The sequence below is a fragment of the Carcharhinus amblyrhynchos genome, chromosome 11 (assembly GCF_965287045.1).
Source record: "Carcharhinus amblyrhynchos chromosome 11, sCarAmb.v2.hapA, whole genome shotgun sequence".
Lineage (NCBI taxonomy): Eukaryota > Metazoa > Chordata > Chondrichthyes > Carcharhiniformes > Carcharhinidae > Carcharhinus > Carcharhinus amblyrhynchos.
In genome coordinates, this window is record NC_137334.1 from 48,493,475 (window position 1) to 48,512,977 (window position 19,503).

The window sequence follows — 19,503 nt, forward strand, 5'->3', positions numbered from 1 at the left end:
GGCCACAAACAGGGAGGCTGACAGCTCGTGGCCCCTTCGCAAGTGCAGAGGCCCATTGGTTTCAGCCTCCTGGGCGGGAATAGGCCTGCCCCCTGAAATCTAATGATATTCATGCTGGTGGCCTCTTCATTGCACAAAGTGTTAGAGTTTCTAGTGTGAAAATCCAGTGAAAAAACCCAGGGTGTGAATTACTCCAGTTTTCCTGTGAATTTGATACTTAGAATTATATTGGGAGAATCGCCTCCTCTGTTTTTAAACAAAAAGCACAAGTGGGAGTGTTTCGCAACCTCATACTGAGGTGTGGAATCTGAATACCAATAAATTCGGCTGCATTGAGAAAAGGGTGCCCTGATCAGAGGAAAAGAAAGCCCCCCCCCAACCACCACGGAGATATCTGGGGTGCTCCCCTCATTCTCCCCCAAACAGTCATCGTTGACATCCCCTCTCCATCCCCCTGCATCTGTGATCAGAGCTGTTATTTCGTCTTCGCAAAACTGTCAATGCCAGCTTCCTGCCCCCACAAAATCATCGCTGGCATCTCCAACCCCCTTGACTGCTTCCCCCCCCCCCCCCCCCCCCCCCCCCCAAAATAAATGAGTCCCGTCCTCCCCCCACACATGCATGGTGCTAACCGTGCCATAGGGAAATGCCAGGGCACTGCCTGGTCATGTCTCTCTCCACCAGAGGCTATACTCACCTTTATACTCACGGGGGGATCCCCATGACAGGTTCACATCTGGCTGAACCTCACGTCGGCAAGATATGAAAATATACCTGGAGGAATTGCATGGCAAGGAGGGTGTATAATGATATGTAACTGTACATTAAAATCAGGTTCATGCCCATTACATCACCGGCAAAGGGCAGTGAAAATCGAGATTGCGATCTCGTTGGAGAGATTCACAATTTGCAGGTTTGATCTTGAGCATCCGTTGCTGATCCCACACAAGGAGAGTTGCTTCAGAAGGTTAGGGGGCATGGAGTTGGGGGTAAGGTGTTAGCGTGGATAGAGGATTGGTTATCTAATAGGAGGCAGAGAGTTGGTATCAATGGGTGCTATTCTGATTGGCAGTTGGTGACTAGTGGAGTGCCGCAGGGATCAGTGCTGGGGCCTCAGCTATTTACCATTTATATAGATGATCTGGAGGAGGGGGCTGAGTGTATGGTGACGAAATTTGCTGATGACACGAAGATAAGTGGAAAAGCAAATTGTGCGGAGGGTGTGGAAAGTCTGCAGAGGGATCTGGATAGGCTGAGCGAGTGGGCGAGGACCTGGCAGATGGAGTACGATGTTAGCAAGTGTGAGGTTATCCACTTTGGCAGGAATAATAGTAGGAGGGACTACTATTTAAAGGGCGAAAAGCTGCAGCATGCTATGGTTCAGAGGGACCTGGGGGTCCTTGTGCATGAGTCGCAAAAACCCAGTCTGCAGGTGCAGCAGGTGATCAAGAAGGCGAATGGGATGCCGGCCTTTATAGCGAGGAGGATAGAATTTAAAAGCAGGGAGGCCTTGCTGCAACTGTACAGGGCACTGGTGAGGCCGCAGCTGGAGTACTGTGTGCAGTTTTTGGTCGCCGCACTTGCGCAAGGATATTTTGGCCTTGGAGGGAGTGCAGAGGAGGTTCACTAGACTGATACTGGAGATGAGAAGGTTAGACTGTGAAGGGAGACTAAATAGACTGGGTCTGTACTCATTGGCGTTTAGAAGGATGAGGGGGGATCTTATAGAGACATATAAGATAATGAAAGGGATGGATAGGGTAGAGGTAGAGAGATTCTTCCCGCTGAAAAAGGACAGCAGGACTAGAGGGCACAGCCTCAAGATAAGGCGGGGGGGCAGTTTAGAACAGAGTTGAGGAGGAACTTCTTCACTCAAAGGGTGGTGAATCTCTGGAATTCTCTGCCTGTTGAAGTGGTGGAGGCTACCTCGCTAAATATATTTAAGACACGGGTAGATAGATTTTTGACAGACAAGGGAATTAAGGGTTATGGGGAAAAAGCGGGAAAGTGGAACTGAGCCACTTCAGATCAGCCATGATCTTATTGAATGGCAGGGCAGGCTCGAAGGGCTAGATGGCCTACTCCTGCTCCTGTTTCTTATGTTCTTTCATATGTTCTTATGAGAGGGTGTCTTAAGATCCCACCCAAAGTTCCTGCATCTTCAGGATTATTACCAATTATAAGAAATTTTCCTCTTCTTTCAATTGTGCGGAAATCTTCAATGATTTAATACTTTGTCCAAAAGGTATCATTTCCAATAGTACGATACACTCTATTGAAGTCATGAGGAATATTTCTGGAATGTTGAGGCCAATTCAGCTGAAGTGACTTCCTGTGCAAACAAATACTGAACCTCCTGATGGCTGCAGGGAAAGCATTCTCTCAAAGAACATCATCAGCTAACAGTTAACAAAGCACCCTCGCTGACACAGGAGCTGAAAAAAAGCGATGCATGTCTGAAGTACCATAGCCTGTACTGGAGCACACCCCACAGAAACTAATGACAGCCCCAGCTCTCAATGGTGCATCTCTTGGTTGATTGTAGACATCAAGAGGACATCACTGACCGCAACCTGGTGACTGATTTGAGTGGAGAAACCCGAGGTTTTAATCTTCCACAATCAGGACGTCTGTCAACCCCTTCAGGACAGGCCAAGGGAAGATGTGGCCCACAACTGGGACATGAAGAACAGTTCAAGTTGTGACTGTCCAGATTAAATCACACTGCATCAGCTGAAGTTGAGGAATGGATTGTTAATTTGACATCAAACTATAACTGCTTCCCCAGTCATATGTGTGCGTATATATATACACAATATGTATTACTACTTCAAAATATCAGCACTAATTAAGAGCTCATATAGCATTAAAGGTCTTAAATGAGTAATCAAACAGTAGTGTTTTATTTACTATGTAAATTGGAAACAGATTGAAACATTATTTTAATTCCATTCGCTGCCTTTTTTGTATATAAAATATATACAGATATCCTAATGGTTTTTTCTAAAATTTAGAAAACTGGATCAAAGAACTTTTAGAATGGATGAATCTGTGCCTGGATCCTCAAACCTAATGAAGGGGCAACACTCTGAAAGCTCATGCTACCAAATAAATCTGTTGGACTTTAACCTGGTGTTGTGAGACTACTTACTGTGCTTAATGGTTGAGACGTTTAACCGTCTCGTGATACCCAGACAAAAGATTATTATATCCCCTCCCTCAATGTGGAGAGGTGGGAGACATTTGACATGGACTCCTATGTGGAACAATTATATTGCCTTGTTATACTACAAACTCAATCTGCCATTTTGCCATCTAACATAGCACAGAAAGGGCGTTCTGCCCAGATTGAATACCTAACCCCATCTACACTGTTCCTGCCTGAATTTCTGAATCCTTGCCTACAAGACTGATTTGTCTCTGTATGCCTGTCTCATCATGTGAAGTCAACATCGCTGGAGAAGTGAATTAAACCACATTAGTTTTTAGCCCAGCAATCTCTGTGAAGGAATACCTCATTGCACTTTAATTCTAGACTCTGGACCCATGTGAAATAATATATTTTTTCTCTGTGATCTTTGCACTGTAAATATATTATCTCTATCCCTTTACTGTATGGATTCAAGGGAGGTACTGTTGCAACCCTCTCCCACAGTTTGAGTGTGTACAAATAAATTAACCCTTTGAGCTCATCCAATCTCAAGATTGCTGTGGGGTTAATAGAAATTGGATCTCACCAAAGCTGAAGGGTTGGGAAATATGCCACAGCTTATAAATCAAAAACACCTTTCTGTTTAGAGATGGGTGGTGAGAGGAGAAATTAGTACTGTTTAAATTAACCCCACTTCCCTGTCCATAACGCAAGACACCTATAAACAAAATGTGACAAATAATTTTACAATTGTTTTTCTTCCAGCAGCTAGTGGTGCACAAGGCAGACTTTCGTCTATTTTCATAGCTACTTTTTCTTGGAGTACATTGCCACTCCATATCAAGCATGGCTGACCGGAAGTTACTCCCACTCTTACTAGCTGCCATTGGTGTGCATTGGAAGGATTTTGCGGTTTGGTACTCTGTATTATGAACGCACTTTCCTAGGCCATCTAGTACTGGGGTGGAACTCGAACCTGGAACTCCTGGTTCGGAGGCATGGACTATGCCACAAGATCTCCATATTTTTACAAAAATCTGAAATAAATTATTAGATGTTGTATTATGGTTCTATAGTTGGATTGTTTACCCTACTAACTGGATTGCTTCCATATGTGTTACATCATTAGAAAATGTTACTTCATAGATGATTTGATTGGAAAAATCAATGACAAATTAGGAATCAAGATTCAGAGGATGGTGAGGTGAAGAGAATTCAAATATTTACAAAAGGATATATGCTATTTGTCTTTAATTATTTTGATTCAATTTTGTTTTCAGAACGGCCTGTCTCACCAAATAATGAACTGAAAAAGTTAGTAAACCCAGAGATAAAAAGGCAGAATCTGAATCTGAAGAAACAATGCATTGAATCCAAGAGAAATGGTAATTATATATTAGGAGTGGATTACTTCACTCAGTTTTTTTTTTGTTATTTGCTTATTTTTATTTTAACCATATCTCTTCTACACTGATTACCAGTGTTTTGTTTAATGCAATAACAACAACTGTATTAAAATAGCATTGTTAATGTTGTAAACTGTCCTAAAGCACTTCAAGAAGTACTATCTAACATCAAGTCACATAAGGAGGTATTAGGATAGAGGGGGAAAATCTGGTCAAAAGTGAAGGTTTTATCTTTAAAGGAGTGAAAATGGCATTGAAATAGAGAGGCTTAGTGATGAAATTTCAGAGTTGAAGGATCGGGCAGGTGAACAAACAGTGAAGTTTTCAAAACAGGAAATGTACAAGGGGGCAGTATTGGAGGAGTACAGAGATCATAGATGGGTTGTGCTATTATTCCAAAGATGAGGAGGGTTGAGGCCATGGAGGTATTGGAAAACCAGATTAAGAATTTAAAAATTGTCCATGAACACAAATGTTATGAGACAACAGAATTTGGCACAATTAGGATATGGCAGCAGAGCTTTGGATGAGTTCAAGTTTATGCAGTGTGGATGCCTAGCAAGGCTTGCCAGAGAACATTGGAATAGTCTAGCCCAGATGTTAAAAAAAAGGCCTGGATGAGAATTTCATCAGATGAACTGAGATCAACAGAGTTGGCTGATGTTACAATAATAGAATTGGCGATGGAGTGGATCTGAGGTGAGAAGTTCACGTTGATGTCAAATAGGATGATAAGATTGCAAACAGTCTCATTCAATCCTAGAAAGTGACCAGGATAAGGGATGGAGGCAGTGTTTAGAAAACTGAGTTTATGACCAGGATTAAAGACTGTGACCTCAGTTTTCTAAATACTTGGTTAGAGAAAATTCTCTTGTGAACAAGCATTTTTGAGTCAGTAGAGGGATCATGGGATGTGGTGGTGAAGTAGATGATGGTAACAACGTGTTTTTGTATGATGTCACCAAGTCCAAGTAAGTAGATGAGAAATAGGAGGGGGCCAAGGATAGATGCTTGGAGAATTTCAGAGAGCAGGAGCAGGAATGCCCATTGCTTGTGATTCCTTGGCTATGAGTGGGTAGGTAAGAGTGGATCTAGGTGAGGGCATTCCCATCAGCTGTATGGCAAAAGGAGAAGGGTGTTAGAGAAGGATTGTGTGTTCTTTCATCTCAATGGTTGGAGATGGGTGCTGAAGGATGAGGACGGATTGATTACCATGGTACCGTCACTTAACATGTCTTCTATGGCTTTGCCAAGAGTGGTTTGTGCTATGACAAGGATGGATATCTGATTGTAGGAGGACAAACATAAAGTTGTGGGAAAGTTTGACAGAGATTTGAAAGAGAACAACAAATTCCAGGGCTTTGGAGAGGAAAGTGAGTTTGGAAGTGAGGGATTGATTTGCAAGAGTAGAGGGATAAAGGCTGACGTCAGTTTTGACATCATCCTTTATCCCTCTGTTCTTGCAAACTACTCCCTCACCTATAATCTCACAGCATCTGAGCAGAGGGAATTATTAACTACATCAATTAACTTGGGGAAGGGAAGATAAGTAGACAGCAGTTCGCTGAGAATAGATTCAAAGATACCTAAAGTGTGCTTCACTGATGCAATTCAGTTATCATTCTTGGAATAAAGAAGCTGTACAATTAAAATATTCACATATTGCCTAAAGAATGAATTGAAACTTTAAAAACATGTTTCACTAGGGCATTTTGGGAGAGAGGAATTAGGAGGTGTTTCAATGCATGTATCTGGATTTGATTTGAATCTAGAGGTGAAAGAACAGTAACCAACAGTTCCTCAGAATGTATTTTATCAATTTATTTTTCAAGTTGCTTAATAACAAGTTTTGGTAGATATTTTCTTCATTTGTCAGTAATGATAAGGCTTCCTGGCAATATGAATCAGGTTTGCAGCTTCCAAGTTATATTGCCAACATTTATTATGATGTATGATTTTAATCTTCCAGGGTATTGATGGGTAACGCATTCCCTTGTAGGATTTTAAAAGTAATAAATTTCAAATTGACACTTGCATGAAAGTTGTGGATATTACTCATGTCTTTTACTGTGTGAGTTTTTCTGTTTCACTGAACCACCTTCCCTAAATCTTGATTCCTAATTTGCCAATCACTCCAAAATAGTTCCATTATGATCAGAACTAACCATAGATTTGGGCTTTTGCATAACTACCTTTAGCCTACTTTAGTTTGAGGAATTGAAAGTTCAGCAGTGATGTTTATCTCAGCAGAAAGTTGTGAAATAATCAGGGTTTGGACATCTATATTTATAAATCACTGTTTGAGTTTTAAATTTTTTCTAATGTTTTAGGGCAATTGGACAGACAGCTACTTTTTTCAGATGGTATCTGTCACTTGGTCAGAATTGTTTCCTGTTACACTTGAGAACCATTGAAGGACTGTTGTTGCTTTACGAGAAGCAGAATTTATTCCAACCCTTTTTATACAACAAAGGGATCAGGAGGACTTCACTGTGGCTTATAGATAAGCAAATTCCTTGATGGAAAACTTCACGAGTGTTAGAGTCTGAAAAGCTTTTTTTGCAAAAGATTGCAACAAAATGTTTTCATATTAAAATTGACACTAGACATTAAGGCCAGAATTCTCCCATCCCGCCCACCATTGGAATTTTAGCAGGTGGGATGTGGACAATGTGAAACCGCATTGACAGTCGGGCGGGAATTTCCAGCTTTTAGACCAGTGCAGCCAGTGAGTTCCACCCCAACTGCTCTCATTCAAGGAAACAATTTCATTGACAACATTTGCATGTTTAAAATATGCATAATACTGCAGATGCTGGAATCTGAAACAAGAACAGAAAATACTGGAAAAAATCAGCAAGTCTGGTGGCATCTGAAAGGAGAGAAAGCAGAATTAATGTTTCAAGTCCTTCTGGCCCTTTGTAAGAACTGAAGGGTGGAAGATTGTGTTAGATATTAAAGGGTAGCTGTGAAAGATTGCCACAAAAAGGAACAAAAGACAGATGGCCTGGTGTGTGGGTGGGTGGAGCTTTGCATTGATGCAATTCATGTTTGGGATATTTTTAAAAAGGGGTTTACATTGGAGGAGAAAGGTCACAATCTAAAGCTGCTGATTTTAGTATTAAGCCCCAAGGGTTGCAACGTACCCAACCGGAAGATGAGATGCTGCTCATCGACTTATGCAGGCCTCCACGGGAGCATTGCAGCAGGCCAAAGACAGGCATTTACATGTTTATGTTTCTTTAACTGGTGCAGCACTTTGTGGAGCTGAAGTATGTCTGGACTTTCTGCATCTCCAGGATTATTATCCATTGTAAAAAAAAATCCTATCCTTCGATGAGTTGGGTCTTGAAATTGTTAACAATTTCCAAAGGCACAATGCACCCTTATTACTACTTTAAAATATTAGTCCATATTTTAATTATTAGAGGAATAATGATGAGCAAATCAATAAAATGCAGAACAAACCTCCTCATTTTTATGATTCATTTACTCTGTAGTCTAAAAGATTGTGCTTGAGCAGTCATCAAACAATGGTACTTTCAGGACACGTATAAACAAAGACATTTAACAAGTGACACCAATACTTTTACAAATAAAATGTTAAAGTTTTTGCATTATAATTCTGCAGTTAGATTATTTACCATATTAATTGGATTACTTCCACTTGTATTATAAGAACATGGTGCTTCATATGCAACTTATTTAGAAAAGTCAACAGCAAATTAGGAATCATGATTCAGAAGATGGTGAGATGAAAAAAGTAAGACACCCATATATGGATAAATACAGCAACGTGATATTTGATTTTAATTAACTTACCTTCCATTTTACTTTCAGAACAGCTTACGCCTCCAAACAGTGAACTGAAGAAGTTAGTAAACCCAGAGCCAAACAGGTCTTTTGAGAAACAACAGAACTTGAATCTTAAGAAACAACATATTGAATCCAAGATGAATGGTAATTATATATATATTAGGAATGGATTATTTCACACAGTATTTTTTGTCATTTACATATGCCTTTTTAACCATTGTCTTGCTGCACTGATTAATAGTGTTCAGTAAATGTAATAGCAATTCTTATTATACAAACTTTAGCATAGCAAAGGGCTTCATAAAGTGCTATCCAACACCAAGTCACATAAGGGAGTATTAGGATAGTGATTGGAAATCTGGTCAAAGTTGAAGTTTTTAAGGAACATCTTTAAAGGGATAAAAGAGACATTGAAGTATAGAGGCTCAGTAAGGACATTTCAGAGCTTGAGGATCAGGTACCTGGAGGCACAACTGCTATCGGTGGAGTTATTAAAATAGGGAATGAACAAGAGGGCAGTATTGAAAGGATGCCAGGATCTTTGGTGGGTGTTTGGGATTAAAGGACATTAGAGATGCTGAAAGTCAAGGTCATTGGAAAAAAAGGCTCCGAGTTTTGAAATCAAAATCACCAGGCCAGGAACCTGAAAGATCAGTGAGCGCAGAGGTCATGAGGGGCTGAGAGCCTGGCGAGATTGGGAAGTGGGCAGCAGAAGTTTGGATGAGTTCATGTTTATGGAGGGTGGAGGAGGGAGGTAGGCCTGAGAACATTGGAATAGCCTAGAGGGACCCTCATTGAGGGTTTCAGCAGTAAATAAACTTGAGTTAGGCAGAGTTGTGTGATGTTACTGTAATGGATTGGTGATAGAAACATCAAAAATAGAAGCAGAAGCAGGCCATTTGGGCCAACTGGCCCTGTAAGCCAATTCCACCATTCATTATGATCATTGCTGATCATCCAGCTCCGTAATCTGAACGTGCTTTTCCCCCATATCTTTTGATCCCTTTAGCCCCAAGAGCCATATCTCACTCCTTCTTGAAAACAATCTGTGGTTAGAAATTCACCAATGTCAAATAGAACGTCGAGGTTGCAAACAGTTCAGTTGAGCTTCAACATGACCAGAAAAAGGAATGTTGGCAGGGAACAACAGTTTGTGACCAGGATAAAAGACGGTGACCTCTGAGCACTTAGAGAAGATTTCTGCTGGTGGTAGTGAGATACAGCTAGGTGGTGTTCGTGTGTGTGTGAAACCAGTTATGTTTTAGGGTGATGTCACTGAGAAGGGGTAAGTAGATGAGAAATAGGTGGGAGCCAAAACACTTGGAGAATTCCAGAGGTGATGATGCAGGAGCAGAAATAGAAGCCCCATTGCAGGTCATTTCCCGGCTAAGACTTGATAGGTAAGAGTGGACTTAGGTGAAGGCGTTTCCTATCCACCTGTATGGCGAAGGAGGATGTTGTGGTCACCCATCTCAATGGCGGCAGACAGGTGCTGAAGGATGAGGAAGCATTTGTTACCACCTAAGATGTCATTTGTTACGTTGATAAGGATGGTTTTGGTGCTCCAATAGGGATGGAAATATAATTGGAGATGTGCATACTTTGAGTAATGGGAAAGATGGACACAGATTTGAAAGGCAACAATACATTCCATGACTTTGGAAAAGAAAGTGAGGTCTGGGATGAGGCAGTAATTTGCAAGAACCAAGGGACAGAGGATGAGTGATACTGGCAGATTTCAATGAAATTTTCAGATACAATGAACGTATCTGAGACGCAGAAACTATAAACAGCATCACATAGTGTGGGGCCAGGAAGGAAAGATAAGTGGTCAGCAGTTTGGTGGTAATAGGGTCAGGAATGCAATTGGTGGATTTCAAATTATGCAATTCAATTTTTATTCTGGGAACAATGAAGCTACTTTAGTAGAACCTTCTCATATTGCACGAAAACAAATTGAGACCAAAAATGCATGATTCATTTCAATCCAGGGAAGAAGAGATTGAAAGATATTTCATCCCATCCATTTGGATTTGATTTTAATCCAAGTGTGAAAGGACAGAAATCTCCTAATCCGTAGATTATAGTTTTGCAATTCTTTCTTTCAAGTTGCCTAGTAATGCCAGTTTTGGTAGATATTTTCTTAGTTTACCAGAAATGATGAGGTTTCCTTGCAATTTGAATTAGATCTGCAGTTCTGCCAGTATTTATGATGATGCATGATTTTAATCTAATTAGAATATTGATGGGCAACACATTCCTCTTCAATTTTAAAAATAATACATTTCAAATTGACACTTGCAAGCAGGTTGTGCATGTTTTCCCATGTTTTTTGCTGTGTTTGCGTTTTTACACTTTCATCTAATTACTTATTTTACAAAACTGTATCCACTGTGATTCATAAAGAACCAAAGCATCTGGATGGACTATCTTGGGTTTTTGCATAACTGGTTTTATTCTACTTTAGTTTGAGAAACTGAATCCTCAGTAGCAAGTTTGGAGCTCATCTAAGCAGAAAGTTATGAAATAATCAGGGTATGAGCATCCATGTTAAGGCAATTTGATAAATCATTGCCTTTTTGAGATTGTGTCTGACCTGGTCAGAGTTCATTCATATCACAGTTGGGAACCATTGAAGAACTGCTAATGCGTTACAATATACAGAGACTTCACTGGATTTTTGACAACAAAGGAATCTGGAGAATTTTGTTTTGGCTTGAAGATGTGCAAATCCCTGGAGATAGAGAAGTTCATGACCATTATACTGTCTCTGACGTTTTTTTCTACGAGATTGTGGACCTTAATTAGCCTCCTGAATCTGTTTTCATTATCAAGATTGATCCTTGATATCACATGTTCAAGTCCAAGGAACCAATTATAGCTGCAGTACCTGCATGTTTAACATTGTATAACTCCTCTGTCAATTAGCAACAAAGACAAAAATTCTCCCCAAAAAATTCAGTATCGAATTTCGTGTAAAATCTGGAGTAAATCCCGCTGTTTTTTTTCAGCGGGTGCTTCAAAATGAATCTCCCACACTCTATGCTCCGCAGATTGCACAAGCGTAAATCAGTCCAAAAGTCAGTGGTTGGGCCTATTCCCTTGGGAGAGACTGGCAGCATAGCTCAGTTTACTACCAAATAAACCTGTTGGACTTTAACCTGGCATTGTGAGACTTTTTACTGTGTTTACCCCAGTACAATGCCGGCATCTCCACATAACAGCTCATACGCTGGCCAGCTCTGCAATCCCTCCCCACATCGTTAGCCTTGTGACCCCCCCACCCACCGCCATGGTCCGATTGCTGACCCCACCACCCCCCGGATGTGTCCAGGCCAGCCCCGGCCTGGCCTACCACGTACTCCCCCTCCCAGCAGGCTGACACACCTCCCACCCTGATCATTGGTTTCCCTCCCTCTGTCAATCAGCTCGTGCAGAGTGGCAGTGGCACTGCCCTGGTGGGTAGTTCCAAGGTATCCCCTGAACATTGGCACATCCCCTTTTGGCAGAATCATGGCCAGACTGGCATTGCCAAGCTGGCAATGCCCAAGAGGCACCCCCATCCTGGCACTCCCTCCTCAGGGGGGCTTCAGTTGCCCCCCCCTTCACTCCAGTGGGGTCAGGCTGCCAGCTCCCCGCAGTGGGAAGCCACTGTAAACCCCACTGGAGTCGACCAGTCCTGGGGTGCTGGGGAGGGTGAGGGAGCAAGGTGACGCTAGGCCCGGAGATTTCAGTCCCAGGTCTGCTCATGAAATATAAAATAGATGGTAATGAACATTTGTATAATTTATTCAGCTCCATGCCAATTCCCAGCGCGAGATGATGGCACCGGAAATCTGGCTGTCGGAAACATGTGGATGCCGTGGCGCCAAGTGGACAGCCTGCGAAATGGCCTCACTCGAGTTTCTTGCCCTCTGCATTGCTTTTGTAACATAGCGGGATGGGAGAATCACTCCAAAAGTGTGCAATAGGTTTCATATATCTCCAGAATTGTGAATAATTATAAGAATTCCTGTTTGAATTATGCCACAAGATCTTTAATGGTTTAACACCTCATCCAAAGCACTTACTTCGCAATCGCACAGTGCACCCCCTTGATGCCCTGTAACATCAGTCTAGATGATGAGCTCATGCATCTTTAGAGATCTAACAAACAAAATAGGTGCACAGTAGCCCATTGGCCCTTGAGCTTACTCTGTCATTCAATGAGATCATGGCTGATCTGTTTGATGAGCTTAACAGCCGATTAATTGGAGGTGAGTTGGTTGTCAGCACCCCCACCACCTTCCCTTTAAAAATTCCAGCACGTTTCAGAGCTGCCAGAAGGCTGAGACACCGTTTGAGTACATAATTTTCAAAACGGCACCTGCACCTGGTGGCGGCACTTTATTGAAAATCCAGCTCCAAGATTGAGCGGTGGTGGATTGAGGAAAATTAAACTGAGCACAAACGTAATCTGAGCAAAAGGCTATTTGTTTTAATAATTTTAATTGAATTTTGGTTTCAGAAAACTCTGCACCATCGAAAAGTGAACAGAAGAAATTAACAAATCCAGAGTCAAAAAGATCTTCTGAGAAACATCGGAATACAGATGTAAAGAAACAGCATGTTGAATCCAAGATGAATGGTAATTCTATTTTGTTTGTATGTTCATGGAATGTAGGCGTCACCAGCTGAACCAGAACCTATTGTGCATCTCTAACTTCCCTTGAAAAGGTGGTGGTTAGCTGCCTCCCTGAACTGCTGCAGTCCATGTGGTGTAGGTACACCCACTGTGCTGTCGGGTGTGAAGTTCCAAGATTTTGACCCAGCAACAGTGAAGGAATGACAGTATATTTCCAAGTCAGGATGGTGTGTGGTTTGGAGGGGAACTTCCATGCGGTGGTGTTCCCATGCATCTGTTGCCTTCGTCCTCCTAGATCGGCGTTCTTCAAAGTGGAGGTCATGACTCACAGTGGGTCACGGGCTGTTGAAAATGGGTTACCAGTTAAATTATCGTTGCTCTATAAACTGATCTTGTTAAAAAAGTAGGATTTTCTGTGATCCCATTCAAAGAACACCGGATTTTCTGTGATCCTGTTCAAAAAAGCATGTGATTTTCCATGATCTGTTCAAAAAATGCAGTATTTTCTGTGACCCTGTTCAAACAAAGACAGGAGGTTGTGTGTATGCTGCACATTTTGTAGAAGACGGTATGATAATGACAACCTCTCGGATGATGACATAATCAGCATTAGGACTTTTGATGAGGAAAAGCTTAGTTGCCTGATACAATTCAAGTTATGTGCACTTTACGAAAGGGAAAGGTAAGTAATAGGAAAGAGGTGTTTTTAAAGGGTACAGTCAATCCCAATTAGATTGCGACTGTGGCAGCAGTACTGCAGCTTACCTGGCCTGTAGTCTCTTGTCTGAGTCTAGAATTTCCCGCCGTGAAGGCAGGCTGTAACTTCAGAGTATGACGCGTACAATCAGTGTCTTATAATCCAACTCATTATTTTTCCTGTGTGCATAAAAAATATTATACTGAATCAACTTCAAAATGAGATGACATCTGAAAACCATTGAGACGTTTTTTAATTATGGATATGTGTGAGAAAGGATAATCAACACATAACCACAGACTTCAATGGATGCAGCAAAATATAGTTTATTGATGTGACATATCCCACTTATCAGGAAGGTTTATTAATAGGATGGTGCAGATAGAAGTAATTGATGCCTGCCTTATTAAGTTTCCACCTAAAAGCAGAACATTGATCTGATGAGTTCTGTATTTCAAAGGTGTATCTTAAACAAGAAATCTGTCTCAAATAAACAGTAGTCAACTTACTGGCTCATGCACAGTAAATGAGGGTATTGTCTGATTTTGGACATTTAATTTGAATGTAGACCTGGACATGGTTACCAGGATCATATCAGTGAACTCTTTCGCACTCGGATCACTCAAGTCCTGGTGACACAGAATCCCCAGAGACTCCCTTCTCTGATCACTTTAAATGGTATGGTGAACACTGGCATTACTGCAACAGTAGCAACCCTGGCCTCAGCTGTCTGCCTAAAACAGACAAGAAGCAGCAGCTTGGTGGTGGGCAGGAGTAGTTGGTAGCAGAAGGCCACCAGGAGGCAACAAATTGCTGGCAAGATGTGTTTCTTGGAGGGGGTATGGGGAGGTTGATGCAGGGAATGCCTAAATTTTCCTTGTGGAACACACCTGGCCCCAAAGGAAAGTTTTAAAAAAATGTTCAAAACTTACCTCCTTCGGATTCTTCTGATTCCAGACCTCCTAACAAGTGACTTTCATTGCTCGGAAAACTGGAAGAACACAATGGCTTTTCTGTTTAGACCTTGGTTCAAGTTGCAGTCATTATATCCTAAGTTTTGATTTAATAAAGGACCTTGTTGACGTCAGGCAAGTGTCTTTGTTGTCTGCTCAGTAGGGCATGTTAAAATAGAAAAATGGGACTGGTGTAGCACATTGGCAAATAAATAATTTGGATGATTTTCACCATACATTCACCCAGTTTTCATCAGATTAAAATGCAGTTTGAGTCTGTCATCTTATGGAGCGAATAAGTTAACAACTTTAAAAGTATACTGGATGTCATTTGATAGCACAGAACTTTGGGTATTGCTGAAAAATGAGATGTGTTATTGAATTTTTTCATCTTGCACTCATCAGGACAGTTATATAACAATTTATGGTGCATGAGAAGAGAGTGCTGATTGTTGGCAGTTGGACTCTTGTAGAGATGTTGCCATAGAGAACATAGTGAGGAACTGTTAACTGCAAGCTGTTGTTTCAAATTCAAACCTGGCAGGTCAACTCTTAAGAGGACCACCATTGATTGCCTGTGGCAATGCCTTGACCATTCAGAGTCCACATGCCAACCAATTAGTGCACTCGTCTCAAGCAGTATAAATTGTTATTCTCTTTACTGTGGCTTATAATCTGTAGCTGTCCTAATGAGGGCAAGATGAAAAGTTTCAACAGTATTTTTTTATTCAGCAGTATTCAAGTTATGTTCTGGATATGTTAAACTTACTTATCCTGTTGCGCTTGCAGCGTTCAACAATATTCCAGTTGCCTGTAGGATTGTATAATTATTAAGAAAAAATAGTTGAATAATTCTAACAAAGTAGATCAACGGTTGGTGATCTAACGAAGCTCATACAACCTTGAATTTTTGAGTCAGTGTAGTAAGTTGATTGACTTGCTTTCCTCTGGGATGCTCTTATAAATTTTCTGGAATATCAGTGCAATTAACCTTATCTTACAGATGTGGTTTCTGTTCCTCTTGGATTATCTGATCCTCCTAGGTCCATCTACCATGAATACAGGTAGCTATATTAAGACTCACTTCCCTCAGTCTTGGGGAAAATTCTTATATATTCTGGTGACACAATTAAACTTTTTCCTGACTCTTGCTTAGGTTCTCCCTCAGGTTCAAAACCTCTGTTCTCCTTTACCTCTTTGAGAAGACACATCATACTATCTCTGTGTGTCAAACACCACCTTCTATACTTTCAAATTTCATCAAAAACTTCCTTCATTTTGTTAACTAATCCTTTCAGATGTTTAACCAATTTCCTTGTCCTTGTATATTAAATATACAAGGGTTCTAAATTATGACCTTAACCACTTAGATCTGCCAAGATCACAGTCAGAGTGCTTTATCTTTTTTGAGCATCCACAAGTTATATTATTAGCTCTTTCCATTTCCCAGAGTTTAGCCAGGCTGCCGAATATTCCATTTTGCCCTTGAGGCTATTTTGAAGGGACTTTTCATTCCAGAAGGCAGGAGATCAGAATTGGAAGAGCATAAAGCATACTCTTCATGTTAGTTAGGAGGTTGGTTACAAAGATAAGGTGATGTGAGGATATATAAATATTTAATATACAAGGACAAGGAAATTGGTTAAACATCTGAAAGGATGATAGCTAGTTGATGCAGTTCAATGCATTTGCGCAATTTTAATGATTATTCTATTTAGTTTAGATACATTTATAGTTACAATGAAATGTAGGGTTAAGTTCTGTTATGCAAATGCAGAGCACCAAGGAATTTTATGAGAGTATGCTATTCCACTACCAGAGCACCAACATGTGACAGTCTTGGTGAAAACTGGATGGTTGAAATATATTGAAATAGGATATTTTTGTATAAAGTTACAATTTTGGTGACATGAACAAAGCAAAAGAAAGAGTATATGTTTTATAAGTCACATGAAAGATGTGCAAATATACACTCACTGGGAAGATGCTGAAGATTTTCAGAAAAAACTCAGCATCCTTTACAAAAACCTCCTTACGAGCCTATATCCCAATCTCTGTGCTGACTGCATCTGGTCACAGCCAAGACTGATTTTAAAAAAGACTTCCCAATACAATGAAAATGTCGTGTCATTTGATTGCCAAGACAAGATCATTTATCATTTTCAGCGCAAACGTCATCACAGTCTGGTGCAATTACCTTTTGCCTCTGCCTCCCTTTTTAAAATATGCATGAACAGACTTTTTTGTTATAGACAGAATATGTGTTCTCTTAATTGTGTTTGGTATATTTTGTATTGAAAGGCTTTTTTATTACCCTTTGAGTCTGCATTCCAATTAAATAACTCAGCAGCAAGATTTGAGAGTTTAAAATGAATCAGTTATTTCATACAGCTACCCCAATTTTTTTAAAGTAAATGTATTAGTGTCACAGGTTGGCTTACATTAACACTGCAGTGAAGTTACTGTGAAAATCCACTATTTTATTTATTAATTAATTAAACATAATGTCACGTTTACTTGGTCTCACTTGCACTGCAGTTTTACAGATTATAATTATCACTGTCTCTAATTTATAATTATCAGTCTCCCAGTGGCAGGCCAGTGGTCTTTTGAATGGATTTGATGATTTAAAGTTGAAATGAGCGTTTTGTAAAGTAAAGGGCTCACAGCAGATGTGAGGTTTTTGTAATCAAATAGCTGGGAGGCAGCTTCTTAGATGAACTTTAAACTGCAGCAGATGATATATTCTTGCAGTCTGATGATTTGCAGCTTGTTTGTGAGTCTGGTTCTGAAATTGGCTGAACTGATACTTCTGAGGGCTTTAGAAGCATGGTTTGCACACACACAAAAACCCATATTTTAAACAGACAATGAAAACTTGGCACTCTCTACCTTTTCATAAATTCCAGGTGTTTCGCAAATCTTGTGTGGTGTTCATGTTGATTCTACATCTTGTGTTGTGGGTTAACACCACTGAGGCCCACCCAACCCAGATTGGATGAGGAAATCCATTACGATACAAAGGGAAGTTGATAGTGGCCATTTACTTCCATCTGCTACAAATTGAGTTTCAATCTTTGCTTTTATCCAGTGGTGAGGTAGTCAGTTGTTTTGGCCCATCCTTAAACAAAGACATGTGTGAATTCTCTGATGGCTGTGGGTGTCCACACGTAGTTAGAGTTTCAATGGAGACATGCCCAAATGCCAAAAGTCACATGATTTGTAGCAGCCATTTTTACAGCTGATTTATGCTCAATTTTTATAAGTATCTGAAGGTTTGCAATATGATATGCCAGTGCTGGGCATGGCATTTTCCTTTGAGTGTCAACACTATTACATTGCTAAAAATGAAGTTAGAACATAACCTAAGTTGGCTAAATTGGCCTCAGTGCTCAGGAACAATCAGCAAGCTCATGCTCCTGATTGCTACATGGCCATCTGCTTGAAAGTAAACCCATGAGGATGGTGACAGCTTCAGGGCTGACTGTGCTACCTGAACAATGGAACTGCCTGCAACAACTGTCTAGGCAATTACGTGAAGATCAGCTGCTTTGCCACTGGAGGTCACCTTTGCAAACACACAGGAGAGAAGCAAGAGAAGAGATCATTTGTAAAACAATATGCAACTGGTAGTTACCATAATAAATTATAACATTAAAAATATTTTAATAATTAATCTTTTAAAAATTGAGTTAGACTTATAATTAGTTAACTTCTTTCTTTTCTGTTTTTGCAGATGCACAGAGTTATCTAAATTCTTCCTATGCTAAAGAAGCAAAAACATTGGCAATTCCAGCAACCAGCAGTGAATCACAAAATACAGCTACCACCAGTGCAGCTAACAGAATTTCAGAAGACTCGGATGGGGATGATGATGCAACTGAAAATGAAGAGGGGGATGGTGTTGATAATGAAGGCAGTGCAAAGGAAGAAAGAGAGGCACCAATAGAGTTGATGGGAGAGGTAAAATTATAGCTTATAAATAGTTTTGTGTACCACACATGGGTACATAACCTGCTGAGAAAACAGCAACAATGCAGTAGTGTGGAGCAGCAAAGCTCCAGTAGTGAAATAAATGCAATGAGGAGCAACATGGTTTAAGTCTTCAATTCAAACAGGAGGCAGTGTGGAGAGGCCTCTGCATTTGTTCAACAGGTGAGAGTTGTGCAGGGCAGTGCCTAGTGCACAAACATACCTCATTAGCAGACCAAATTGGGCTGCCAGCTTCTGAGAAATACACACATTTCTGAGGAAAATGTGTGTATTTTAGGCATTATTCTAGAATTCCAGCACTTGTTAATTTTTTTCTGATATCTATCTCCCATTTTCATGAATTATGCAGTTCCTGTGATTATAAATAACCTTTACTTGCGAAAGGCAGTTGGGCAGTATGAGTGGTGGGTGATTGTGTAGCTGAACAACCTTTCTGTTGTGAATTTAAGATGCAAAGTTGCAGATGCTCTCTTTGAATTCCAGCAAACCGTGAAAGACTTTTTTGGTCTGACTTGTACAGCTAATGTCTGTATTTCAGGTTTAGTCAATGCTTCTTCTGAATATACATTAGGAGATTTTCTCAAATTGTTTCCTTTAATTCGAGCTTATTGTAACTGAAGGAAATATTCCAATCAACTGATGACAACATACTTTACAATTTGTTATACTTTACCTTTTCAATCAAAAAAGATTAACTATCCCAGTACAACTGAAATATCACTTGCTTATAATGTTGCCAGTTCCAAGAATATCACAGTCATAAGAACATAAGAAATAGGAGCAGGAATTGGCCATCTAGTCCTTCAAGCCTGCCCCGCCATTCAATAAGATCATGGCTGATCTGAAGTGGATCAGTTCCACTT

The 19,503-nt window shown here is 40.4% G+C and overlaps 1 protein-coding gene across 2 annotated transcripts in view; it reads left to right on the forward strand.

Annotated features, from left to right (window-relative positions):
• The window catches only part of erich2 (glutamate-rich 2), a 121,617-nt gene that overhangs the window by 43,364 nt on the left and 58,750 nt on the right, over positions 1 to 19,503 (forward strand). For both annotated transcript variants that reach the window (XM_080199037.1, XM_080199038.1), the window contains exons 8-11: positions 4,432 to 4,536; positions 8,398 to 8,517; positions 12,881 to 13,000; positions 18,384 to 18,610. In XM_080199037.1, the coding sequence (XP_080055163.1) occupies positions 4,432 to 4,536; positions 8,398 to 8,517; positions 12,881 to 13,000; positions 18,384 to 18,610 (572 nt within the window). The remainder of the gene's footprint in view (positions 1 to 4,431; positions 4,537 to 8,397; positions 8,518 to 12,880; positions 13,001 to 18,383; positions 18,611 to 19,503) is intronic.